The 27,192-nt window shown below is 41.1% G+C and overlaps 1 protein-coding gene and 1 pseudogene across 1 annotated transcript; one reads left to right on the top strand and one right to left on the bottom strand.

Annotated features, from left to right (window-relative positions):
- Window positions 1-3,920: 3,920 nt before the first annotated feature.
- Window positions 3,921-18,103, top strand: LOC139449853 (polyunsaturated fatty acid 5-lipoxygenase-like). The gene is made up of 16 exons (XM_071231417.1): window positions 3,921-3,965; window positions 4,390-5,103; window positions 6,057-6,101; window positions 6,419-6,547; window positions 6,675-6,772; window positions 7,136-7,271; window positions 7,563-7,658; window positions 8,142-8,238; window positions 9,371-9,488; window positions 10,047-10,133; window positions 10,540-10,600; window positions 11,503-11,608; window positions 12,032-12,123; window positions 13,276-13,449; window positions 14,717-14,880; window positions 15,229-18,103. The coding sequence occupies exons 2-16, from the start codon at window positions 4,621-4,623 to the stop codon at window positions 15,341-15,343; spliced, it is 2,001 nt and encodes a 666-aa protein (XP_071087518.1). The 5' UTR covers window positions 3,921-3,965; window positions 4,390-4,620; the 3' UTR covers window positions 15,344-18,103.
- On the bottom strand, window positions 16,007-26,334 carry LOC139449855 (uncharacterized; annotated as a pseudogene).
- Between the last annotated feature and the right edge of the window lie 858 nt (window positions 26,335-27,192).

Genomic DNA, 27,192 nt, shown 5'->3' with positions numbered 1-27,192 from the left:
TGCCTGGTACCCTAGCTTCAATGGCTACACTATGCAACACACTGTGTATGACCCCGACTTCAATGGCAGCACTATGCAACACACCACCTTCGACCCTAGCTTCAATTGACTGCACATCATGTACGTTTAAAGTAAATACATCAACGATAAAACAGGTTTCTACGGCGTTGTGAATATTAAAACAGGTTTTGTCTAAGTTTTGGAACTGGTATATGTGAATTCGCAAGTTGTTTCCTGTGTGTAAAGGATACATGGTGTTATGTTGCCTTTGTGTGATACTAAGTAGGGACACAGGATGTGATTTGTACTGTGTTTGATCCTAAGTAGGGACACGTGGTGTGATGCATCCTATGTGTGATCCTAGGTATGGACACATGGTTTGATATATCCTGTATGTGATCCTAAGTAGGGGTACGTGTTCCTAAGTTGGGACACATGGTGTGATGTATTCTGTGTGTGATCCTAAGTAGGGACACATGATGTGATGTATTCTGAGTGTGATCCTAAGTAGGGACACATGATGTGATGTATTCTGTGTGTGATCCTAAGTAGGGACACATGGTGTGATGTATTCTGTGTGTGATCCTAAGTTGGGACACATGATGCTATGTATCCCTAGTGTGATCCTAAGTTGGGACACATGGTGTGATGTATTCTGTGTGTGATCCTAAGTTGGGACACATGGTGTGATGTATTCTGTGTGTGATCCTAAGTTGGGACACATGATGTGATGTATCCTGTGTGTGATCCTAAGTTGGGACACATGGTGTGATGTATTCTGTGTGTGATCCTAAGTTGGGACACCTGATGCTATGTATCCCTAGTGTGATCCTAAGTTGGGACACATGGTGTGATGTATTCTGTGTGTGATCCTAAGTTGGGACACATGGTGTGATGTATTCTGTGTGTGATCCTAAGTTGGGACACATGATGTGATGTATCCTGTGTGTGATCCTAAGTTGGGACACATGGTGCTATGTATCCCTAGTGTGATCCTAAGTTGGGACACATGGTGTGATGTATTCTGTGTGAGATCCTAAGTAGGGGCACATGGTGTGATGTATCCTGTGTGTGGTCCTAAGTAGGGGCACATGGTGTGATGTATCCTGTGTGTGGTCCTAAGTAGGGGCACATGGTGTGATGTATCCTGTGTGTGGTCCCAAGTAGGGGTACATGTTGTGATGTATCCTGTGTGTGATCTTAAGATGGAACACATGGTGTGATGTATCCTGTGTGTGATCCTAAGTAGGGGTACATGTTGTGATGTATCCTGTGTGTAAAACATATAATTTGTATTACCCAATTAAAGACATATTTAATTCAATGTTCCAATTTGAATTTAGACCATGATTTGACATCTGACCACTCTCAAAACGCACAAGGAAGATGGTGTTTCATTTTCTCAAAATGAATGGATATTTTCATCAACTTAAGATAGTCGGTAAGGTCATTAGAACAAGACTGATAGAAACTACATCTGTTGTGGCAATTACTTTTATTGTTTCTAATACTTTATGCGGATGCATTTCACCATTAACATGATTTTAAAGTTTTATTTGGTTTATCATAACTCAAAAAAGTGTTCAAGATTGGAATAATTATCAATTTCCCCCGCAGGCAATAAGGCATTGAGAGAGTTAAACATTTGTGTAAAGGAGTTTAAAAAATAACTATTCTGTTTTGCAACATTGATAATGAGTGAGTATGGTTTTACGCCGGGGGACACCAGAAATGGGCTTCACACATTGTACCCATTACGGGAATCGAACCCGGGTCTTCGGCATAACGAGCGAACGCTTTAACCACCAGGCTACCCGACCGCCACGCAACATTGATGAACAATTTTCCAAATTACATTAATTGTTGCAGAGTGAGAAAATTAGTTACTTTCAGGTGACCTGTGGCAACATTGCAAGATGTTTTGCTCAATAATAGGCATCAATGGGATCCAGAGGAGCAATTTACATCAGCCCTATGGGTTTGTATATTTTCGAGTCTCATATCTGTCCTGGCTGTTTGTATAATTTCCTCTAATGTACTTTTAATATGCATACATTATTACATTTGTGAGGGTGCTTTTCATGAACTATGGTTTTACGGTATATAATGTATAACACATGTATGAAAATTCAGCTAATTGTAACCCATGTTCTGGCATAAACATGATATTTCATCCCCTGAGGATGCCGTTTCAACTTCAAACACTAACTTATAATGATATATCATGTATGTTGTAGTTTGAGCAACATACCAGGTAGGTGTTTAAGAAAACAATCATGTATATCTGGGTTCGTTCCCAAAATGGGTGCAATTTGTGAAGCCTATTTCTCACTCACAATATATATACGTAAGGCTACTGATTTTGCAACGTTTATCGTCAGAGTGGATTGGCATTTATTCCGTCAATCTGAGACGCCGTCTGTTGTGTCATGTTTAATTCATTCAAGTGTATGAAAATTCAGCTAATTGGTTTTCATTTGTAGCTTATCAGGCCTTTCAAGCCATGTGAGAGCGTGAAATGATTTTTTTGTCAATCTGAATATCATACCCTAATCCCTCCTCATCCATACCCCCTGCCTGTCGTCCGTCAATCAAAGGGTTGTTCTCTCACTGCTAAATGGACGTATTTACCACAGAGCCTAATGCTGCAACACAAATGCAGATTTCTTTTTTTACAAATGAGTGCCTGTGTGGTTTTCTGAAAAATAGTATACAAGTAAAGTGAGATTTGTGGAAAAGTAGCCCATCTGTAGGACATAAGTTAATTGGCACATTCATCTCGTCCAGTACTTTCCAATGATATAGGTTTGTTCATGTAGGTCGATTCCTTTTGTATGGTCAAGTTGGTACCAGACTCACGCTAATGTGCATGTACGTGTTGTACTACACCACCGGTTCCTTTGTGATAACAACTTCAATTACAACACATGTGTGGACGAAATTAGGCTTAATTGTCATCTGTTCGAAACTAGCGATATCAACATGTTCATTTGCGCTTTGTCAGCTTTGTCGGCGATCTGTAAATAATCTAATAATCTAGTCTGCACCAGGCAAACAAGTAGTTTCACGTCAAGTGACGATTCACGACAGCGGGTATAGTGTAAAACAGACATGAGGGTACCTATTTCACCCGGTGCCCCAAGGGAAGCCAAAGAAGAGGGAGAAACAGCCATGGGGTTTGGGGCTTCTGCTTTGCAACAGAGTGACAAACACGAGGCATCTGATGTCCTATTATGATCCGAAGCCCCTTCAGTGATATAGACAGGCAGGCAAGGGGACACATTCTGCGCAAAGAGAAAACGTCATAAGGTTCTTGAGGCCTCCTTTGCTTCGGAAGCTCCACAGAGTGACAGACGTGAGGTTTGGGGATCTATTACGTCAGCGAATCCCCACGGTGAGACAATGCTGTTGTACAGGGTACTGTTGTACAAAGCGATCTTAGCGGTAAGGTGATCGTAACTCCCATACCTTAACATAGACTTACGACAGTCGTAGCGCTACGGTTGTTTTGCACAACGGCACCCTGAGAACCTATAGCTATTTGCCTTATTCTGACCTCGAGTCCCAACGTTGAAACAAATTTCCTCTTCTACACCCACGGGGTCATATAAAGGATTTCTAGCTACGCTCTTCCATGTTCCCTAGTGTCGGAATGAATCAGTGCACAGGAAACATACACACACGCGGAATATTTCACGACTGAGATTTGAGTAACCGAACCAGGAAACAGATAGGCTAAGTATTGTAGATGCTTGTTGCAATATATACTTCCCTGATTGTTGAAATATATACTTCCCTGTTATGTGAAGTGATTTCACAATGGTCTTCCTCTTCCCTCTTATAGTGACAATCGAAGGAAAGTCGTAATTTGTAAGTGGGGTTTGTAAGCAAAATATTATTTAGCCAGTGTGGCCTCGATTCAACAGAGGGAATGCAAGTGTGCTTGGTGGACAACTTGTCATCTTGTAAATGTCTGTCAGTTCATTTAACAAGTGATTAAATATCGCTGACAATCGACAGAACACACGTGCCAGTCAAAATGATTACACAAATACCTACATGTAACCCATGTTCTGGCATAAACATATTTCATCCCCTGAGGATGCCGTTTCAACTTCAAACACTAACTTATAATGATATATCATGTATGTTGTAGTTTGAGCAACATACCAGGTAGGTGATTAAGAAAACAATCATGTATATCTGGGTTCGTTCCCAAAATGGGTGCAATTTGTGAAGCCTATTTCTCACTCACAATATATATACGTAAGGCTACTAATTTTGCAACGTTTATCGTCATAGTGGATTGGCATTTATTCCGTCAATCTGAGACGCCGTCTGTTGTGTCATGTTTAATTCATTCAAGTGCTATTCACTGTCATATTACAGGATGTACGCTCAACTGAAACACAATATCTAGACCTCATTCAAGAGCAGCCAACGGTTCAGATGCCGAGGATCATGCAGTGGTCTCTATAGGGAATATACATGGAGACATTAAAGACATTTCTTATTTACTGAGTGAAGACTAACAGCCTTTACCAAACCACGTACTTGTGTCTCTCACAACACAGTGAGTCATTAGAACTGTGTGACTGCCACCATACTCGCTGTTTCAGCATGTCATCCAGCGCCAATCATGAGTTTGTTATTCATGTACGAACTGGGGACGTCCAAGGTGCAGGTACAGATGCAAATGTGTCTGTTATACTTCACGATGAGCAAGGATCATTCACGGATCAACTCCAACTCAACCATGTCTTCAAGAATGACTTTGAAAGAGGGAATCTGGATGTGTTTCAGTTGCCAAAGGATAAGACTGCATTTATAGATAAGCTAGGCAAGCTTGAAATATTCCGTGACGACTCTGGCTTTGGAAGTTCCTGGTACGTTGAAAGGATCACAGTGGAGAACAAATCTAACGGAGACGTGTACATCTTCCCCGTGTTCAGGTGGCTGCGACCTCACTACCACTACGTGTTCCGGGAAAATGACACCTTCCTTCCACAGGATGATGCCCAACAGGAGCAGAGGAGGCTGGACTTGGAGGACAAGCGCAGAATTTACGTAGTGGACACCAGCGATGTCACTCTCCCGGCCTCGGTGAGTCACCGTCACTGAATCTCTGACCAGGGTAACATTGCGCGTTAAACACTCTTTAATATTGGCGGAAGCATTTCCTTCACGGTTGATTTCTCGCATCTACTCAGTGTTATAAACACGGTTCATGCGTTTGATAAGAAAGTATGGGTATCTTCTATTCATTATACATTTATCAGGGAGACATACTCATCGATAATTCATATAAGTCATCCATGTTCTTAAAATGTTGCATGTGCCAAACGTTTGTCTCCATAATAGGCATTCTTAACTCCTTGCTTTTCCGACCCGTGAAGATCTGGGGTAGAATAGGTCTTCAGCATCCCATGCTGGCCGACAAAGGCGACTGTGCTTGTCGTAGGAGGCGACTAACGGGGCCGGGTGAACATTCAATGTTTTGTTATACTACGATCGTTGCGATAAAAATATCAATAATTACAAATCACGAAATTAATCACATGTTTACGAAGACCTATTCAGAAGAGACTCCTTTGCTTTGCCTCTGGGCGTGACTGTTAACGTTCTCACCATGTCATGTCGGTAGAATTTGAGTCGATATCATGAAATAACGTCCATGTGTTGAAATGGTGAGATGGTGTGGTAGTTTACACTTCAACATTTGTTTTATTCCCCAAATCATATGGCAGATGTACTTGGGCATGGGACAACAACAACGCGTTTGTATTTTGTAATGTAATTACGGGCGGTCGGGTAGCCTAGTGGTTAAAGCGTTTGCTCGTCACGCCGAAGACCCGGGTTCTATTCCCGACAAGGATACAATGTGTGAAGCCAATTTCTGGTGTCCCCCGCCGTTATATTGCTGGAATATTGCTAAAAGCGGCGTAAAACCAAACTCACTCACTCACTGTCATATAATTGATATGCGTGTGTTTTCTACTACGTTTGGAATGATGTATTAGTTTCCTTCATTTCCCATCCTAATTATATTTATTCAGATCAAGGAACTGCCTCTTGAAGAGCAGATTCCAAGTCAACACCGTGTAAGTGATTTTCTTTTTGGCGGATTTTACCTCCTAACAAGGTAAACGTATCAGAATTATACGTGTTCAGGAGTCATGCATTCGGTCATCGATTACACAATTATGTTGGGATTATGATGAGGAACACTGAAGTTCTTTGAACATAACTAAGAAGAAAATATTGATTTCACATTTTGTTCCCAAACAAAATATTATCGAGAATAGACCTATGACCCAATGTACACGTTTTGTGTTTGATATTCAAAACGCAAACTGTTCCAAGATATCTTAAGATGTTCATAATTTATTAATTCTTTGAACTTGATAAAATCTTTTAGTGGGACTTACAGAAGTTAAAACTGAATCTGATAGCACAGAGCAGCATCACGATGTTAACAACTGGAAGATGGAAAAGCCTGGATGACATCAGAAACGTGTACGTCAGAAAAATCTTCAACGAACCCTGGGTAATAACAATTGTTTGCTACAATATCAATATCAGACAAAACATCACGATGTGTGAAAATTGTAAATTGCATTAATTAATTTTAAGTGTGACTGCATGTACTCCGAGTTTTACACTGTGGTTGACAGGCTAGTCACTTGTGGAGGGAAGACTCGTTCTTCGGTTACCAGAGGCTCAACGGACCCTGTCCCTGTATCATTCGACTTTGTTCTCATATTCCTCATAAGTGAGTCGTTTTTTTCCTTTTTGAACTTCCAATGCAGTGCATGATGATATTGCACATATATGTAAAGTCAACAAATTCACATTCAAATAGTTCATATCCGCCCCAGACGCTTAGTACTTCCTTTCATGAAGTGTCAGCAGTATTGCCCTCGTTTGTCATGTCATACCCTGAGGCAACCTTATATTCATCTCATGTTCGTTAACACTTCAGTTTCCCGTTGATGAATAGTGTCAGTGTAATTTGTATAGAGTTACCCATATCATTCATAATAAGTAAGGAGGATTCATAACATAATAGATGCTATCTAGTCGTACAATAGTTTGCCATCGTGCATTCCCTGTGTTCGCACATGTTTAATTTTAGACTCGCAGTCACAACGGACAATCTTGAACCAATCTTGGAAGGGAAATCTGTGGCGGAAGCCTTGTCTAATAAGAGTTTGTTTGAATGTGACCTGAACATTCTCCACAACTTAGTCTGCAAAGGCGAAGACTACGTGGTTGGTGAATGTTTCTTACCCTTATAACGCGGAGACAACGTTGACATAATTGTAAAGGCACACTCTTGTGATAGCTTATTTGCTAGATGATTACTTTGGTAACGAAAGCTTAATATTATACACTAGTATTAGCGTGCCACTCTATGATAAATGACACAAATGCAAATGCAAATAGTTTACAAAGATCTCTCCCACTAATACTTACGACCTGTAGCGACTTATTGGTAATGTAAATGATAGCATTGTGTATCAGACCGGCTGATGTTCAACGGAACGTTACATTGTCTACAGGTGTGTGCCCCTATTGCTCTACTGTATCGAAACAATAAAGACCAGCTTGTTCCGGTCGCCATCCAGTTGTTCCAGGACCCCGGATCAGACAACCCCGTAACTATCATCTTGTTTAACTGTCAGTCCGCTTGTGCAATAAACGATTTTGATTAAGAAATATGATTTGCTGCTGCAGGTAATGAGAGCGGTGGCAGTTTGTAGTTAGCAATAGCTCAGCATTTATTGCCAAGGTTTATTCATAGTCTAGTAAGATGGTGAAACAGTTGCATACCGCAATGTCACATGTGACGCATACACAATTCTTGACATCTAAATTGCAGCTATTTTCTTGTTGATGGGTTAATTAGGTGATATTAACACATACGGTCAACTCCCTGCAATCTTACGCGCTCAAGCTGTGTTGTGATATATATATTGACTGCACCCAGTCTTTCAGTAGATTATCAGTTAATATTTGACATAATTATGTTTGTCTTCAGGCTTTGATAAACCTAAGTACTTCATTTTCGTCCGTCATTTTCATTATTGCATGTGCTGTATATGTTCGTTGAATAATCTTCTGAACTAAATCTGTCACAGGTGTTTCTCCCATCCGACGACCCGAACACGTGGCTTCTGGTGAAGATGTGGTACAACCAGGCAGAGGCCACCTACCACCAGTCGCTCACCCATCTTGGTCAGTGTACCTCTGCTGTCATCGTTTAGAACTTGCATGTCTAATCTAGGATCAATATTTAAGTCCTTTCATCTGGGAGTGAGTGAGTGAGACATCACGTCTATGTGGGGGAACCTGGGTGTTCGGCATGTCAAGCGAACGCTTAAGCTACAACGAGGCTAGGAATATGAATGAGATAATTGGTTTGACCCCGTATGTATTTATTTATATGTTGGCTTAAAAACTAACGCGACGTGACGATGGCATCATGCATTTGACGTTTGTGTAGCTGAAGGGGTTGGGGCAGTCGGCCTGTGCAGAACTGCATCCCAGAAACCTATGGTCACTGGTTCACTTAGATCTTGTTTCCCTCGTGGTGACCGTCCTGTATTACTTCAAGCTACACGCCGTTCATATAACAGATAAATATTGTTCAACGACGCAAAACAAATATCACTCACTGATGGGTAGCTTTCCCGCGTAGATGACACCGCGATGTCTAGCCTTTCAGGCTTACTCTCCCCCACATCTCGTACATCCAGGGGGCATGGGTGGCCCAGTCGTCTTATGCGCCGCGATTCGCTGTGCAGAGTTGCGTCCCTTGGGCACGCCAGAAACCCATGATTGTGGGTTCGAATCCCGGTTCGCCTCGATTATGTTTCTAGGTTTGTCAGCACCATCCCCGTGCTCGTGGGTTACACCGAAGTGGTAAACGTCTGAGACCTGCATCACTTCGGGCTTTCCTCCCACATTAAGCTGACACGCCGTAATATAACTGGAATACTGTTAAAAGCGGCGTTAAACCCAACTCACTCACTCACTCGTACATCCAAGTACGTAGTATCTTTACGGTATGGAATTAACAACATAACAAGTAAGGAATGCTGAACTTTAAATACAAATTACCTTCAAGATAAGAGTATTTGAAATCTATAGAGTATTGTAACGCATTGGTTACCACTGGTAAGCCTCGAACTGTTCCCCTGTTTGTTATGTTTCACTCACAATAACTTTAACTGCAGCGTTTCAATCGGACCAGCTTTTCACGTTAAGCAACATTTTCTCAAACTGTATAATTTATTCATGTATGAGTATTTTCATGATAACTACTGTATATTTCAAGATTTCTCATTGTTCGGTCTGGTTGTTGCAGGATATACCCATCTGTTGATGGAAGGAGTCATTGTGGCACTTCACAGACAAGTGTCCATCTCCCACCCAGTCTTCAAGCTCCTGGCACCGCATCTCCTATTCCTGCTTTCGATAAACAAGTACGTCAATGACTTTGGGTGTTATTTGTGTAGAAACATTATTCATTTGTATGATTTTCTTTAAACTAAGACTTCACAGTGCACACAGTTGTTTGTTGTACCATAGTTGATATGTGAACACCGATTGTGGTAAAAGTACATGGATGTCTACCAGGCATTATGTACTGATTACTCCTCGGGTGCCTGAGAGTGCAATTTCAATATCTCTTATAGGATAACTGGCGCATTATTAGAGCAGGACTTTCTGTACGCGTGCGTAGACCCTGGTACTATATGAGTGGACCAATTTGTAAAAGTGATATTGTATAACTGTCTTTGTAATTAACTATAGATACAAACCAATAAATATGTTCTTCCTTACGGTTCAATCGGTAGTTAAATTACACTGCATTCTTCGGATACTTTTGTTCTCCTTTCAAATGTGTTTCAAAAGCTGACTTTGATCTAGAATATTCAACATTACATTTATTTTGTATGATGCATATACGAGCTGATTTACGCATGAACAAATTCCAATATTAATCGAAGTAATTAAATATAAACAATTGCCTCGACCAGACTTGCAGTGGACAAACTTCTGGCTGTTGATGGATGGATCGACAAGACGATGTCATCAGGGAGGAATGGTGTGCTCAACTTAAATAGGTACCATGCAACGTTGTCCATCGGCCGAGTAGTCGCCCCAAGCGACATTTTATCTATGTGAAACATGCAAACATTTGAATACATTTTGTTCGCTTTAGTTTCGTGTTCGAGTACGAAATATATTTTGATAAACACATCCGTGAGCAAGATAACGCGATCATTTTGCGTTAAAGATTTCTGACAATGAAAGGTTCAAAATAGTTCAAATTTCAATTGCCTAATATATATTTACCTCCTTAAGGATGTTGTACTTTGCAGAAAACAAAAAGTACATGAATTCATCTTCGTTAAAACCCTTATCACATTAAGGACATGAATTCATTACCGAGGAGCACACAGCCATCAATTATTATCACTGACAGTAAAATGTTGGTTGATGTTATGTAAAGTATCTTCCTCTTTATAGGAGGAAAGGATGGCGGATGAACGTTCAAGGAATATTGCCAGAAGACCTGAGGACACGAGGGGTACGTACTCGGTGGGCGTAGAAGCTCTGTTACTAGTTGAATTGTATTATATTATTAATATTTGAACAGAAAAATGTTATGGCTGTGTGCACTTACAGGCGTAAGTGAGGTGATGTGAAATATTTCACTCACATAGTGACTTGTATGTACACGTATGTGTGTGTTTGATTGTACTACTCCTGAGGTATGCCGGGTTTTATTTAATGTTGGTGGTCCATGCACCTGCACAAGGTTAACATGGATACCCCACTCGGGCACATTGTACTGACACCGAGCCGGACGTCCTAGTTTTAATCCAGTTAGTACCGAGCGCCAAACAGGGTAACAACAATTACATGTTTTAGCGTCTGATGAACCACCGAATCTTCTATTCTCCAGGCAAACACACTATCCACTACACCAAGGAGGCGGTGACTCAGGAACCGGAGTGAATATAAACTTGTGTGTGTTGTTGTTGTTGTTGTTGTTGTTGTTGTTGTTGTTGTTGTTGTTGTTTAACTTCCCCTTCGCACAATTACAGCAACATGTGTGAGTGAATGGTACATTGTACCTAACACCGCATTAGAAAACTTGCAGCTATTCGCGGTAATCGAATCTGGACCAGACAACTCAGTGATTGATCACACCAATGGAGTACGATGACACGCAGTCAACCAAGTCCCAGTGTCGGTTGCAGGAACCAGATGTAACTCGGAATCCCCGCGGGTATCTGCAGTAGTAATGGAGACACATTCAACCCCTGGCACCCACGGAGTAATAAGTAATGTTTACTACAGCACCTGTTGCGTGTGTATGTCAGGTGAATGATTTCACACAATGCTTCAATTCTTTTGCTTCTGATCGATAGAAGGACATCCACTCCCTGTGTAATTCCTCAGCTTCCCGGGTAATGTGTCTTCTAGGTGTCCGAAGAGAATGTTCTTCCTGGGTACTACTACCGTGACGACTCTTTACTACTGTACAACGCAATAAAAACGTATATCACAAGTTACGTTGACCTATATTACGGTAAGTACAGTTTGTATATATGTATTTCCTATTTCTTATCCTTTGGTTACAAGATCGAATCATTTATGTCGTATATTCAGCAATTATAGCATTATACAACATGCGTAATACGTGGAAATTTGGGCTCACAGTAAGACCTTGCTCTGTGGTTTCTGACACAGTTCTGCATGTATATATGTATTAATTGACACCGAGCTACCAATATGCGCAGATGAAGCGTGTTCTCGAATACTGACGAGATCTTCTGGTACATCTCAGTGACTGTGTACGCCGCATTAGCCTCACTCCGTTCTTCTCGGTGCGCCTCATTTGGTTGTTTCCAAGTGGTTCATTTGAAAAGCGTTTCCGTATTCACATTAATATGGTACAAGGTGAGCCCAACAAGCAGTTCCGCTCATTGTAACGTTTGCTGTTTGTCTTCAGATACACCCCAGCGTCTCCTTGACGACAAAGAACTGCAGGATTGGGCCGGTGAGATGGTGCAGAGTCGGGAGAACGGCGGGATAGGTCTAGAGGTAGGGTACACAGCACAATATGTCTACAGATAGGGAACATAGCACAACATGTCTACAGACAGGTTACATAGCACAATAGGTCTACAGACAGGGAACATAGCACAATAGGTCTACAGACAGGGAACATAGCACAATAGGTCTACAGACGAGGGAACACGGCACAATAGGTCTACAGACAGGGAACATAGCACAATAGGTCTACAGACAGGGAACATAGCACAATAGGTCTACAGACTGGGAACATAGCACAATAGGTCTACAGACGAGGGAACATAGCACAATAGGTCTACAGACAGGGAACATAGCACAATAGGTCTACAGACGAGGGAACATGGCACAATAGGTCTACAGACAGGGAACATAGCACAATAGGTCTACAGACAGGGAATAAGAATAATATTCCGGTGGATCAATTATTGACTAATATTTAACCGTAAGGACATAGATTCTGTCTCATGTTACATATCTTGTGGGGTGTCAGATATTTGCTTGCATGACGCTTGGAGATTTTCAGTTGCTTACAGTGTGCATCAAATGTTTTCAGAGCTAAGGACGGAACATTGTCATGTACATGGTCTGCACACTCCACCATGTTGCATTGGTTCGTGGATGCATGCATGCAGAAGTAAGCACCCCCGACCATAACACCACTTTTGCATAAGATGCTATGGCTCATTCATCACTTCATCATTCAACTTTTATCGGTTTTGTTGACAACCATATATTCTGGGAATTTCGTTTACCATTTCCCTTCATTGTGAAGCCACGACATGCATTCCCCTGACGTGAAGTAAATACTTAGTTTTATTCAGTTATTTTGTGGTTGAAAGGAGACAGCGCATTCACGATAGACTGAATTAGAATACCTCTGCAACAATAGACCGCTGCCCCTTTATTAGTGGTTAGAGCGACCACACGTCTCGCGGACGCCCCGGGTTCGATCTTCCATGCTGGTAAACAGCATGTGTCTAATAGCTCCTTTCAACCATAATCACTCATAGACAAGACATATGTACTGACATTTGACATGAAATCTTTTTTAAAGAAAGAGGTCCCTTCCGGATCCGTGTGCCCTTGTAGTCCCTAGTCGAGTGATGTCACATGGTAGCACATGCAACGTTTGTGTCTGACTGTGGACATTCATTTCTCTAGGGGGTTCCTGGCGATGGCGAATTTCGTGAGTTGGAGCAGTTGATCCTGACGCTGACGTCGTTCATCTTCACGTGCAGCGTCCAGCACGCCGCCGTCAACTTCCCCCAGTACGACTACTACGGCTTCCCGCCAGTCTACCCCCTCAGCCTTGTTGGGAGACCACCAGCAGACAAGGTAAGCCGGTGTTTGTTTGTGGTTTGTTTTTCTTTTATTGTTGTTGTTTTTTGTGTTTTGTTTTTGTTTAAAGCCGCACTCAGATATACTCCGGAAATGTGACAGTGTTCTGTAATAATAATCGAGTCTGGGCCAGACAGTCCACTGGCTGACATCATGAGCATCGATCTACGAAATTGGGATACGATGGAATGCAACATGTCAGACAGCCTGACCACCCGATCCCGTTAGTTGTATCTTACGACAAGCATGGGTTGCTCGAGACCCAAACTAACCCGGATCACGAGTATTTGGCTGGGGATAGCTGCCCCTTCTGGTTTTGTATGTATTTGACATGAGCAAGGTAACAGCCGCTTTTGTTCTCGCCTGTAAATGTATCCTGCGACAAGTACATCATGTGGTTGTGATAATATAAAAGAATGGTGATACCCAAGTCACATTTTTTACCGCTATTACACTGACTGATTCTTCAAGTTGTTCGGGTTTTTGTTGGTTGCCTTACAAATCCAGTCCAGCGTCTATCAGTTAGATCACACATTGGTGTCCAGGTAATTGGGACGGAGTCGAGAGTGGTACAAGGTATTTTAAATACATTTTTATGGACAGGTAATTATATCAGTTTCCGAATTTTTCAAGAGTTCCAGTGAACATTTTTCAATTTATACTCGCTGCCTGAAAGAGATCCTCTGAAATGCCCAATATGAATAATAAAGATGTGTGTTGCTTTCATGCTTAGTTTACTATGCTTGATCAAAGGGAGGACACTCGTGATGGACTATTTGATTTGACACTATATTTAATCAGCTTGGTATGGTGGCACAACTGTATACTGCTATAAAGGAATGGTGATAACCAAGGCGCTTTTCCTTCTGCTATTTCATCGCTTGATTTTTCTGGTTGTTGTACTAAGTGAACGTTATTAACCCAGCTGGTGGTTCTTTCAGTTTTAGCTGACATGAATGAACAAAGGGAGGTAACCCGTGACTTGACTGGACATTCTATTTACTCAGCTAGACAAACGTTTGAAGCGTCGTCTTTGGAAAATTATACATAGGGTGTACTCTTTGGAAACTATCACTACTACTTCAGTGGCGGTGCTTGTTTGAGAGACTGTTTCAATACACTAACATCACTGACATAATATATATTTCACGAATTATTTGTAGAATAGTGTTGTGTACAGGAGAACTGATATAAGTAGAAGGTTGACACAAAGTGTGACACATAGCTTTTCTGATCACATTTCTGATCAAGAAGCTCATTTCAGTCTCCCAGAACAGAAGCTGATATCCTCAATGCCCTGCCGGACAAGAAACAGACCATGGACGCAATGATCGTCACCAAAATACTCAGCCAGAAGGGAGTCAAAAGTCTGGGAGACTTTGAGGTTAACTACATATGTGATCCAGACGCAGAGAAAATAGTTGAAAAGTGCGTATTTACAATTGTTTATTGATATATATTGCCCGTCATGTGTGATAGTTGCGTGATACAAACACTTTCTAAACAAACACCATTCATATTACCGATGTTTAAATATTATTCTATTGTCGGGAGACAAATGGGTCGGTAACAAATAGTCATCTCCAATATCCAAACATGCTTCGAAATAGTTTCAGTATTCAAATAGAAAACCTTACTATTCACCCTCCTCAGTTCTAACTTTACTGAACGAACAGTACTGTATGGTGTGTATATTACATCTTATCAAAAGCTGTAGGACATATATTTTTATTATTATGAAACCATGAAAGTGCTTACACATGTATTCGTTTGCAGCTTCCGGGAGGGCCTGAAGAAGATTGGAGTGATCATCAGTGAACGAAACAGATCGCTGGATACTCCGTATGACTATCTACATCCTGATTCCATACCCAACTCCATCAGTGCGTAGGACAGGGATGAGGATAGGAGGGACGATTCCTGTGCATTCTGCACCTAGACGGACCAACACTTGCAGATCTTCTTGTCAGCTATTTCAAAGCATTTTGTATATTTCATAACGTATGAGGATAGAGAAAATATATACGAGTACTTTGCCATTTAGAGATGTAGCTGTGTCTGTGTGAAATAGTTCTAGAAGATTTTTAAAAAAACAATTACCTTTTTTTGTTTGTACCTCTAATATCTTTACATTTATTTGGTCTTATCTTTTATTGCTTGTTTTGTTTACCTTTTCGTAAACCTTATAGCTTGTTTTAATAATAAACTAAACATGTACTGGCGATAACAGAGATGGCTACATGGGCCAGTGTCCTTGAGCTCCTACATAATACCTCACGCGGTCTGTTTGTTCAGTATCGTCGTGGCTTCCTACCGTGTACAGTTGGTGGACCAGCCTATTGCTGAGCGTGTTTGCTATAGCCACGCCAACCACAGGGCTCATGTCCGAACACTTGCAAAGCCTGAAGCCCATTCCTGATGTCTTACGACGTGACGATATTGGAGTATTTGCTTTTGAGATGCTTTATTTTGGTCAGTTTTCAATCTAGGAAAGTTGAATGAAGTCAGGATTAACGAATGGATTCCAACCTTTTATTATTCTGATCATGCGACGCAAGGCAAACACATCTTCCTTGTTACTACAGCTTCTAAATGCCACTTAAATATAAGGAAATTTGAATCTCCTTTGACCAAATATACTTTATCGACAATATTTCTGTTATTATTTTCCATACAAGGCAGTGTTTGTTGTCAACTCAAAATACACATATTAAGTCAATGATAGTCCTTTTGGGGTAAGCTGGGGGTTAAGCAATTGTCAAACGCTACATCGATTTATCATTTGGAAATTCAAAATGCAGGATACAGTGAAAACCAGGGAACATATATTATTAAGTTTAATCTGGGATTGAACTCACGATCAGCGGATTCAGTCTCGACTGATGGTAGCAACTACAACAACTTGGCGTCTGGTGCCGTTCCCTCAACACAAATATACCATCGTTTATCTTGTAAAATTAATAGTTGATGACCAGGTTCCATTGTAACCGTGTGAACGGGAAACTGCCTTTCAGTGCCGTGGGTATCAAGTACAGCAATCGATATCAGGTGGAATTTAATGAGGGGGGAATTGAAATCAAGTCGTTGAACCATGATTTAACTTGGTCATGTATGCTTTGTCACTGTTATTGATCATGATTTCATTATTAGAACATGAAATAAATATAACGAAATTGAAAGTGTTTTATAGCTATTATATAATTCAATTTCTGTGTAAAATATTAATATAATTATGATCTGCCGTTTAAGTACAAAAAGTACAAAAATGTCTACTGTAACACGATAGTGTGTAACTATCATGTCAACGTTGCACAATGATAAAAAGCAAATCCTAACACTCATTAATATTTATATCTTCACAGTAATTTAACTGAATTACGTCGTTATCGATTTGTAAAAGCCCAAAACTATCGCAGGTATATCTACAATTGGCAAACGCATGAAATGATCACCGTTAGATGCTGTCGTAGCGCAAATATATGTTGTCAAAGGACAAACATTTATCATTCAAGTGTAGACCTCTAAAGATCCGTGGTAGAATAGGTCTTCAGCAACCCATGCTTGCTGTAAAAGGCGACTATGCTTGTGACTATGCTTGTCGTAAGATGCGACTAACGGGATCGGGTGGTCAGGCTCTCCGACTTGGTTGATGCCGGTCATCGTATCCCTGTTGCGTGGATCGATGCTCATGTTGTCAATCACTGGATTGTCTGGTCAAGATTCGATTATTTACAGACCGCCGTCATATAGCAGGAATATTGATGAGTACGGCGTTAAACAACAAACAAACAAAAATCCAGTGTATGTAATAAGCAATTTATGTTTATCCCGAACAGTGAGTAAAAAAACAAATTCAAAGTTCAGTTTTCACGTCATCAACACGCTAAACCTGAAACCTAATGGGTGAATCTATGGGTATAGCCATTACCAAATCAACACCATCAAAGGAATCCGCTCCTCTAATGAACACAGCGTTGTACATATACATAGGATTATCTTTCTCGGGCCATGTTAAGAACTCATACACGCCTTTACACTCTAATCCAAAAGATCCATCCCTTTTCGGCACCAGTACACCATCTAATTTATTCAATTTTACTTGCAGTTGATCTGTTGACTTGTCAAAGGTTACAGAGAACTCGCCAACCAAGGGGTTGAAATAACTACCAGCATACTCAGACAGGGGGTACTCAGGCTTGATAGGTGTGTCATCTTTGTCAGGCGGAGGCATAAACATTGTCATGTCCAACCAGGGTTTAGGGAAAGTGCAGACTGTTTCTCTGTCCAGCCATGGTGTTTCCCCGAGCAGGATATCTGTGACGTAATACAATGCTGACACCAGCATGTTTTGGGGAGATTTAGAACTTGAAGATGTTGGTCCATTCATGCTTATGTGCAGTCCCATATCACTGTCAGGGAAGAGCCACAGGAGAGAATTGTAGCTGTGGAGACCTCCAGCGTGCCACATGTTTCGACGCCCTGTGAAAGGAATGAAGCGCCATATGACATGGGGTATTGTGCAATCTGGCCCAACAAACAACAATCGATCTCCATTTGTCTGTAGTTATGGTTTTTCACTCCAAGATACATTATTGTACTATTTGAAAATTTAAATGATTGAATTCGTCCGTCAAAATGAAAAAAGTGGTCGCTGTTCATTTTATTGCTCATTTGTTAAGCAATAATAATAAAATTGATAACAGCATAAAACAATCGTTACGCATCAGTTATTTTAACCGCATAACGCATGATAAAACGTTCATTTAAAAGAAACCTCATACTTTCAATGTGAGCGCTTATGTTTTAGCGACTCCATGATCACCTGCGTATGTGTATACATTCCCCTGCATGTGTAGCGAGCACTCACATTCCATTGATTACGTCACGCGTTGCTCTGCTGTTAGGCTACGAGGTTGCGATGTACCGACGTAATGCTTTCAAAACACGGACATGATGGTGCAAGAACACTGACGTTTGGCTTAAAAAATCATTGGAATATATTCAATATATAACGCAATATCTTTGACTTTCACAATATGATTATCATTATTATCTGCCCTTCATATTGATAATATGTATAGCTCGCTAGGCTGCAACTCGTGTTGCGCAGTGTACACAAAACCATACCAGCAGATATCCTTATGTTGAACCAATGTAATAATTAAACTCAGTTTTAGTATCAAGATCAGATCAAGATCCTCAATTTTTGTGCGCCTTAACCTTATTAGTGAATGAGAGAGTGAGTTGGCTATGATTCCGCTGTGAACAGTACTTCAGGTATGTCATGGCATGTCAGCTTGTGTCAGTGGAAAGCCCACGGTGCTGCAAGTCTTGGACGTTAACCACTTAGGTGGAAGCACGAGTGTGGTGCTGACAAATCTCGAAAATCAATCAGGCCGAATCTTGGATTCGAACCCACCATCATAGGTTTCTGGCGCGGCACCGTATCTATGACACTGTATTTCAATCAGTGTGTGATGATACATTCTGATCATATTCATGTCGAGTTGAACCTACATAGCACAAACCTATGGTTTAAATTCTAAATTCAAATAAATGCAGCGTGGTTGGACCATACTGAAGTATGGCATGGAACACTGTTATATGGCAGTGTATATATTGTTTAACAATGATTGTAACTGTGTTACATTGTTTCTGTTGAGATTCGGTAGACGCTCATTGCATTGTGTTTGGGCAGTGATAATTATAAGTCGTCAGGTATGTAGTGACATTTGATCCAAGCAGTCTTCGGGAAGTAACTATATTCAGATACTAACTAGTGTGGTGTGTAAACTTCGGATATGCGAGGGCTGGTCAAAAAGATCTAAGCCTGACCAACTTCCAACCCTTGGGAATAACAAAGTAAACTAGTCAATGTTGTACATCGTTTGAGTTGTTCAATGCAAGTATATTTAGTCTGTTGATGCCGTTTGTATATTAGTGACAGCCAGCTGAAGGCGATAGGACACAGAAATTGAAAAGAACGAGTACCGAGCAGTCATCAAGTTTTTGACAAAAATACTCTCAAAGACATTCATGACCGCATGTCAGAGGTACATGGGTATAAATAATCAATCAGATAGACGGTTTACCATTGTTGAACTTGAGGAAGACACAGGTCTAAAATATGGATCCATTGAAACTATTATTCATGAACATTTATGAATAAGATATCTGCTCGCTGGGTGCCAAAGTTTCTAAATTCTGATCTTACGGAAAACATGAACCGACATTGCCACAGAAAAATATTAGAGCTAATTGAGGAGAATGTGAAGTGAAGAAAATTATTTTGTGGCCACTGTATTCTGGGATGCAAAGAGTGTGAACATTGTTGATTACTTAGAAAGCCAACTGTGCTGATGTGCTTCATCGCCTGAGAGATTCCATCAAAGAAAAGCGGCGAGGAATGCTGCCTACTGGAGTTCTACTACTTCATGACAATGCCTCTTCTCACACCCCTCGACTTGCAAAGGCTGCCGTGCGACACCCTGTCAGACCTGGCTCCAAGTGATTTCCACCTGTTTCTAAACTGAAAGAACACCTTCCTATCTGGAATTGAAAGCTTCACTATTGACATGGGAAGTGTATTGAAAAGCACGGAGATTATGTTGAAAAATAAGATTAAAAACACTTTCACAATTGTGAACGTTTTGACCAGCTCTCATACCGTGGACTGCTTTGGAATATTCTGTGGTGTTCTGGAAGCGAGTGGGACTGTAGCTTGTTTGCGTATCTCTCATACATTCCCTCACATTCTCTCACACATTTCATCTCGCACGCATTTCATCGCTTTGGAACCCATCTCGGAAGCTTGACTACAGTCGCCGCTTGGTGAATATACAATAATATTACTGACGTTTGCTAGCACCACTGTATTTTAGTATTTGATACTGATCACTGCCATCATATTATATATTGCCATTGAATATTGTACTACCAATCTATTGTGTACTGCCATTGTAATTGCACTGCAGTAATTTGTGTTAATGTGTAAACCCAGTAAGTCTGTTATACATTTGTTGATTGTATACCACTTGTTTGTTCGTTGGTTTCACTCTAGGTTCTCCTACGTACTGAGTTCTGGATTAACAAATTGTTTCAAAGTGGGAATCGAAATGTAACAACACGATATTATTTTCATTTTGGCCCGATCAATTCATGATCCCTCTAATATAAGCGGGTTGTCTTTGGTGAATATAGTGCCAAGTGGGTACGATAGCATCCATCATGCGTGTATATGTCAATGAAGAACATATATGATAAATAGTTAGTTTAATAAACATACCCCTGTAGACATTCTTGAACCAACCCATGCCATAGCCGGTTGATATGTCGGCCACGGGCCACTGTGGGGAGAGCCTCTCCATCATGAAACCCACGAACGGAGGCAGAGGAATGACAGGCTGCCACAGTTGCTGTAGGGTCGCTTCCTTGATTAATTGCGTTCCATTCTCTAGTTTCCCTTTGTTTTACATAAACCTCATGAACTTAACCTTGTCCTTGATGTTGGTAGCCAGTCCACCGGCTGGGCCCACGGTACTAATACTGCAAACCATACAAATATCATCCATAATAAAATGTCATACATTGCAACCCAAACAACATGTCGCATTGTTTTTACTTGATAAAGGGTGTGACGCTGACACTGTAATACCAGAACATAGTCTGGAGTAGGGTATGGACATTATACATGCACTACTCTTGTAGCAACATACTGTGTCACCTGCTGTGTGTATGTTTGAATACAGCCAATGCCCCTGGTGCACTACAAATCATCAGTGTTCTGCATATAAAATGCTGTTTCATAGTTTACAAACAGTCGTAATTGGTCTGCAAACGTATTGACGTATACTTAGGTGGTCGACTGGGGATTATTGTGGGTAAATCGATATATTTAGGAACGTAGTGGGTGGGTTAGTTTAAGGGGAGTTGAACGGCTGACGTTGTACCTATCTTTGTAGTCTTTGTTGTAGTGTCTTATGCCCACGCGGGCGTAGTGGCTGGGAAGACGTGACGATGTCACGCTCCTTGCATGCTCGGCTAGGCGGAAGCCATGATTTGGAGAGCCAAGATGTAAGGAGCGTGTTCATTGGTTGTGTCCGTTTTCCTGGTCACATGGTCCGCGTGTCGGCTTTATAAGCCTACCCTGGGTCAGTCGTCGCTCACCAGTATCTGGTAAGGAAGAGTCGACTCACGCGCCCTGAATCAGGACCATTTATTATTTCTCATACGGCTTTCGTTGGGATAAATGGGATGTTAGATCAGGATATATGGGTGGGGGGAAATAGAGTGGGGATCAAATAGGTTTGTTTGGGGACGTTTTACTTTCGGGGGTTAAGTTAGAAAGGTGGTTATAAGAGCAAGTTTAAGGACGAATGTTGAATTGTGTTACGTAGGCAGAGAAGGGGTGGGGGGGGATACGTAGGTTTTGATTAAGTGGAGGAAGGTTTTGCCCCCTATGTTTTTTAAAAGTAAACTTTAGATCAAACTTCACTCTTTGTGGTTTATCTATAATTAGAATTGGTAACCCGGTCAGGAGCCTCCTAGAACATAGAGACAGAAGAATACTGCACAGGGAGAAGAGAACACAACGCAAACCACCGCAGTAAAACATCAGACCCTTTGTCATCCATTTTTATAGTTCTACTGTCACTAGGCGCCTTTTACAGGCTTTAGAGGGCGTCTATTACACTCATATAGAAGATCTAATTGCTTAAAATAAGTCTGAACTTACATGAAGGGGTGGCAGCACCTTCCGTTACCTCTGAATTGTACTGATGTCGAAATTGAACCATCATCAGTTACAAACAACTTACTCAAATGGAGACCTTCTACTACCTCGCCCCTCAGATAGACGTATGGACGGGCGTATTTGTCGCCTGTAATGTCAGCGTCCCCTGAAATGGCTTCTGTTGACGTCATGCCGATCTTTTGAAACAACATGGTCTTCAGATTCTCCTCCCACGATGCTCCCCAAACCTTCTCTGTGATATGCCCAGCCAGCATGTACATGAAGTTGCTGTACATCATCTCTCCTCGAAATGGCTTAGAGGTCATCATTCCTACAAGTCTAAGAAGGATATCGTGCATGTGAGATACATGTACAGACATAAGATAAACGACGCATCAACCAACATCAGACTCTCTTTAACAGAGAGTAAGTATGGTTTTACATCGCTATATCACGGGGGGGGGGGGGCAGCAGAATGTGCGATATCGAACCCGGGCCTTCGGCGCGACGAGAGAACGCTTTAAGCACAGGGCACCTTCCCTCTCTATAGCAGCTTATAAAGACGGATGAAATCCTAGACTCGTGTTTCCTTCACTAGTATACCTCTTTTATATCCATGTTTTCGATGGTTACGATTATGCGATTTGATTTTGGGCGATAATTATACAGATCTGGTGGGATGAGAAGTCATGTGAGTGCTTTATGGCTACTTGATGGTGTTATTTTAACAGTATAGACATGGGTGTAGTACTTAGAAAAGTCTTCTCTCGAAATCCCCGGAGGAATTCCGAATAGCATGGCGAGATTCAGTGCTGCTATTCCTGTCCGGTGACTCAAGACATCCTTAATAGTTGTCTCCCTTGTCTGAAAGTCATCGGGGAACTCGTAGCCTTCTCCCAGAAGTTCGGAAACAGGGGTGTCGAACGTTATCCTGCAACAAGGCATGATCATGAAATCCATGGATTTCACAATCTTACTCCATACAAAGAGATGTTACGTATCTCTAAACGTGAGAAAATGGCTTCAATGCAAAAACGGACTGTTAATAACGATAACTACTGTATACAACTGTATGTTCTTATATAATACAATATTTTTGTTGCTACTTATCTATGTATATGCAAGTTGAAATTTCCTACGTCAAAACGCTAAGAAGACACATATTTGACACACAAAGGATGTTCCACAACGACCTGACATACTCGATTCTTTACAGCTAGTTGATGACAGGATACGTGGTGTCGTAATACCTGCATCTGTTGAACATATCATGCACTTTGACACCCATCTACTTCACGTGCTTCGTACTGCACTTTACATCAGTAAAATCAATTAAAGCGCGCATTAACTTAAACAGAGACGGACACCATACGTTGTAAAGGCCAAGAATGAAAGCTTTGTCCTGGATGTTGACTGTTCCGCGAAGTACATGTATCCTTGCAACGCTGGAAGGTACTCTGCTTGTGACAATTTCCAAGTTATATCTCGAAATGCAGCGATACAAACATGCACACTGATGTGTGTGCCTTAAATCTTAAGGTCGATAGGGGATCTGTCTCTCACTTGCATTTTACGACATTCCCACAATTTTAATTGTATATTGCGGAACAGAATTATTGATGTAGACTGCAGTAGAAAGTAATTTTGACACAGACCCCCCTCCATACAATCATGGGTGTCAATATTCATACGAGAGGTACATGCATATTCACCTTGACGTTGTACAGTTATCACATGTGGCTATTTAATCTGATGCACGTAATATCGCAGTTACCTGCACGATTTCAAATACTCTCAATTTGAACTTTGCTCCCTAACTGTGCTGCGATTGCGAAATGTGTTGTCGGCTTAGTGCATGGCCCCCATACCCCCTGTGTCAAGAGACGACTAAAGTAAGGTCAGGGTGACCTCAATACGTGAGCTGATATTGTGTCAGTCAACGTTCCCCCGACCACCTGTGTCATAGCTTTAGCCGTGTGTTTCCTTTGACATGACATGATATATTAATGTTTTCAACAATAAAGACACTATCTTGAATGTATTTCGCACATCGTTGCGTGCTGCAATTTTTCGCAGGTACATTTTTCAAAACATTCACCTAATATATATATATATATATATATATATATATATATATATATATATATATATATATATATATATATATATCCTAATTGCTGATTACATATATTTACATATATGTACAGTATTATTATTGTTGACGTATAGTTATTAGAAAACAGAACTCAATGAAGTTCACCTGGGACTTCCTGATTTGTGGATTGACAGATGTTGATAGGTCATCTGTGTACACGCAGTCGTGACATAAAGGAATATTACTAATTACATGGTAAAAAGTGGTTAAGTTATATGAAATCAACGTTCAAGATTATCACACTTAAATGGCGACGCACATGCCTTGTGTGTGGCTGACTTTACGAGGCCGGGCTTTATGTAGTGCCAGATAAATAAATACCATCCCACAGTTTAACATGGATACCCCAGTCAGACACAGTTTACCCACTCCGAGCCTACCTGTCCTTGTTTTAGCCCCTTAATTCAGGGCGCCAGGCAATGTAACAAAAATACCAGGTCTTTTGTAATGACGTGGCCAGGGGATCTAACCACCGGACTTCAGCTTTCTCTAGAGACGCCTGACCCACTAGACTACAGAAGCGGTTTATAGTAAATATTTTCACACATTTACTTTTAATGTTCCTGTGATAAATGTACATGTGAGTGTATCCATATTTAATGAATATACTGACAGATAATATGTTTTATCATATAATGGGTAGGTTTCTCGGCAGGATAAAGCCAACGGATAAAAACGATATCCGTTGGGGTCATATGCGGATAGAGATGCAAATATTAAACGTCAAGTAGGGACTACTTTCACTGTTTATAAACAAACATGGCGTCGCCCTCGTCATTTCGCGATCGAGTCATAATTAACCATCGGGAACTGGATAAACTTCAGGGATAATTGCTATCATTATCAAAAGAACAGTCTAACATACTGAAAATCAGTGACGTAGCTAAGGCATTTTATAAGTTTTGGCAACTTTGGAGATATAAATTTCGAAACAATTTTGCGAGGGCACGAGGCCTAGGCAAGCGGGAACAGTAGCCATATCTGTGCTTGTAGACCTCTGCGGCTTGAAACCTTGTCCACAAATTAAAATAGTTTTATTTGGCCGAAATATATTTGAATTGTTACCTTGTTTCGTTTTGTCGCTGTGTGTACATCTGACTACACTTCTTAACGTTTATGACAGGGCAGACCGACTGTCAACAACGTCTGACCGCGGCCGTGATGTCTCATAGACTAGGGTATGAGTAGCTTCCCTTTGACAAAGGGCAGTTACTCTAGCGGACAGACCGATGGATTGCCGCAAAAGGCAATTAAAAACAATTGTTGTTTTGCGTATATGTTGCTTCGCACTGGATAAGAAACAGATTTCAGTTGGTACTACATTGGCTATTGTCACTGTCTGACTGACACATCACTTAGCCTATGACGCAATGAATATTGATACGCGCATTCCAGGAAAACTCGCAATGTTTCGGTAATGTTTGTGAGAGAGGGAAAGCGATTTTGAAGCACAGAATTAAAGAATTACATTATATGATAAAGAGGTTATCACGCTAGTGTGTTTGGGGGTGGTAAATATCCTGTATTAGGAATAAACACTATGGATATTTACCATCAACAAACACACTCGCGTGATAACCTCTATATCTCTGTGAACTCTGAACACATACGAGTAATTGTGTAACTACGATCGGGATTACAGATGTGAGCATCCATACGATTTATGTTACTTACTTTCCTTCTGATTCGTCAATCATCACAGCAATGAGCGTTGCAGTTATTGATTTTGTTATCGAACCTATTCCAAACAGCGTCTCATCAGTCACCGCCCTCTTTGCCGCTGTGTCTGCATACCCCAAGGGTAGAGTCCAGCTGTCGTTGCCCTTGATCACGGCGATGGTGAGGCCGGGGATGTTGTGACACCCTATCATAGTCTCAAGGTAACCCTTGATGTCCTCGCTCTCTTCATGCGTGAATACATCGCCGCTGCCGACAGTGATGATCCCTAGGAACGTCAAGACTTGAAGCTTCATTTTTGTGGGTAGTTGAATACGCCTTTACCTGTCCGCGCACTGATAATATGCTCCGCGTACTAGGCCATAGCAAGCTGACTGACTTTGTTTACATTTAACTCATTTGACCTATTTACATCGGACGGTTTGACAGTGAATTTGAAGCGACGCTCACCCGATTGCATACGGATTGAAACGATATTATGCGAAACAGTTTTCTTATTCGCTACACTGAACTGAGCACAATGTTCTAATTTCAGCCAGTGTTATTTGACTTTGTGAAAGAAGCTCCCCGCCAGACATCTACAGTTAGATTTTGAATTAAAGGTATATGTGTAGAATACCTGTGAATTTTACAGGTTAAACTGAATGGTTGTTTTGTATTTCCTCCATTAGTTTTGGAGTGAGACAAACATTTGTAATCATATAAACACATACTTACAAAGGAACTAAGCAGAGAAATTGAAGTTTCCCAATACCGCATGTTCCTGGGATGATACGTGTTACTGTCTATAGATAGATCGCTGATCCAAGGTTCCAGGAGCTTAGGTCTCTATACACATGATATGACGTCCGCCTTGCTCTCTAGGATCATATTCCAAACAATAGGGCTCATACCACCTAGTGATATCACAATTTTAACTTTGTCATCTGCTGTCTTCAATACACATGTATTTGAGGTTAAAGTGTCAAATAGATGCTCATGAAGGGTTTCCTTGCATCAGCTAAAGCTGCACAACGTAGCAGTTGGTGTTTTATTACGTCATCTCACTCGTCATCACATGAAGCACTGTCCAGGTGTTACTGGTAGTGTGCCGTCCCTGGCACCAGCATACACAGACAGACTTACTTTTGCCTGTTATATATTGAGCACACTTGAAATAGAACACCTCGCGATTGTG

Source organism: Haliotis cracherodii, unplaced genomic scaffold (assembly GCF_022045235.1).
Source record: "Haliotis cracherodii isolate W230 unplaced genomic scaffold, xgHalCrac1.p SCAF_8, whole genome shotgun sequence".
NCBI lineage: Eukaryota > Metazoa > Mollusca > Gastropoda > Lepetellida > Haliotidae > Haliotis > Haliotis cracherodii.
The sequence above is the reverse complement of the archived record's forward strand: the minus strand, read 5'-3'. Positions and strand labels throughout refer to the sequence as shown.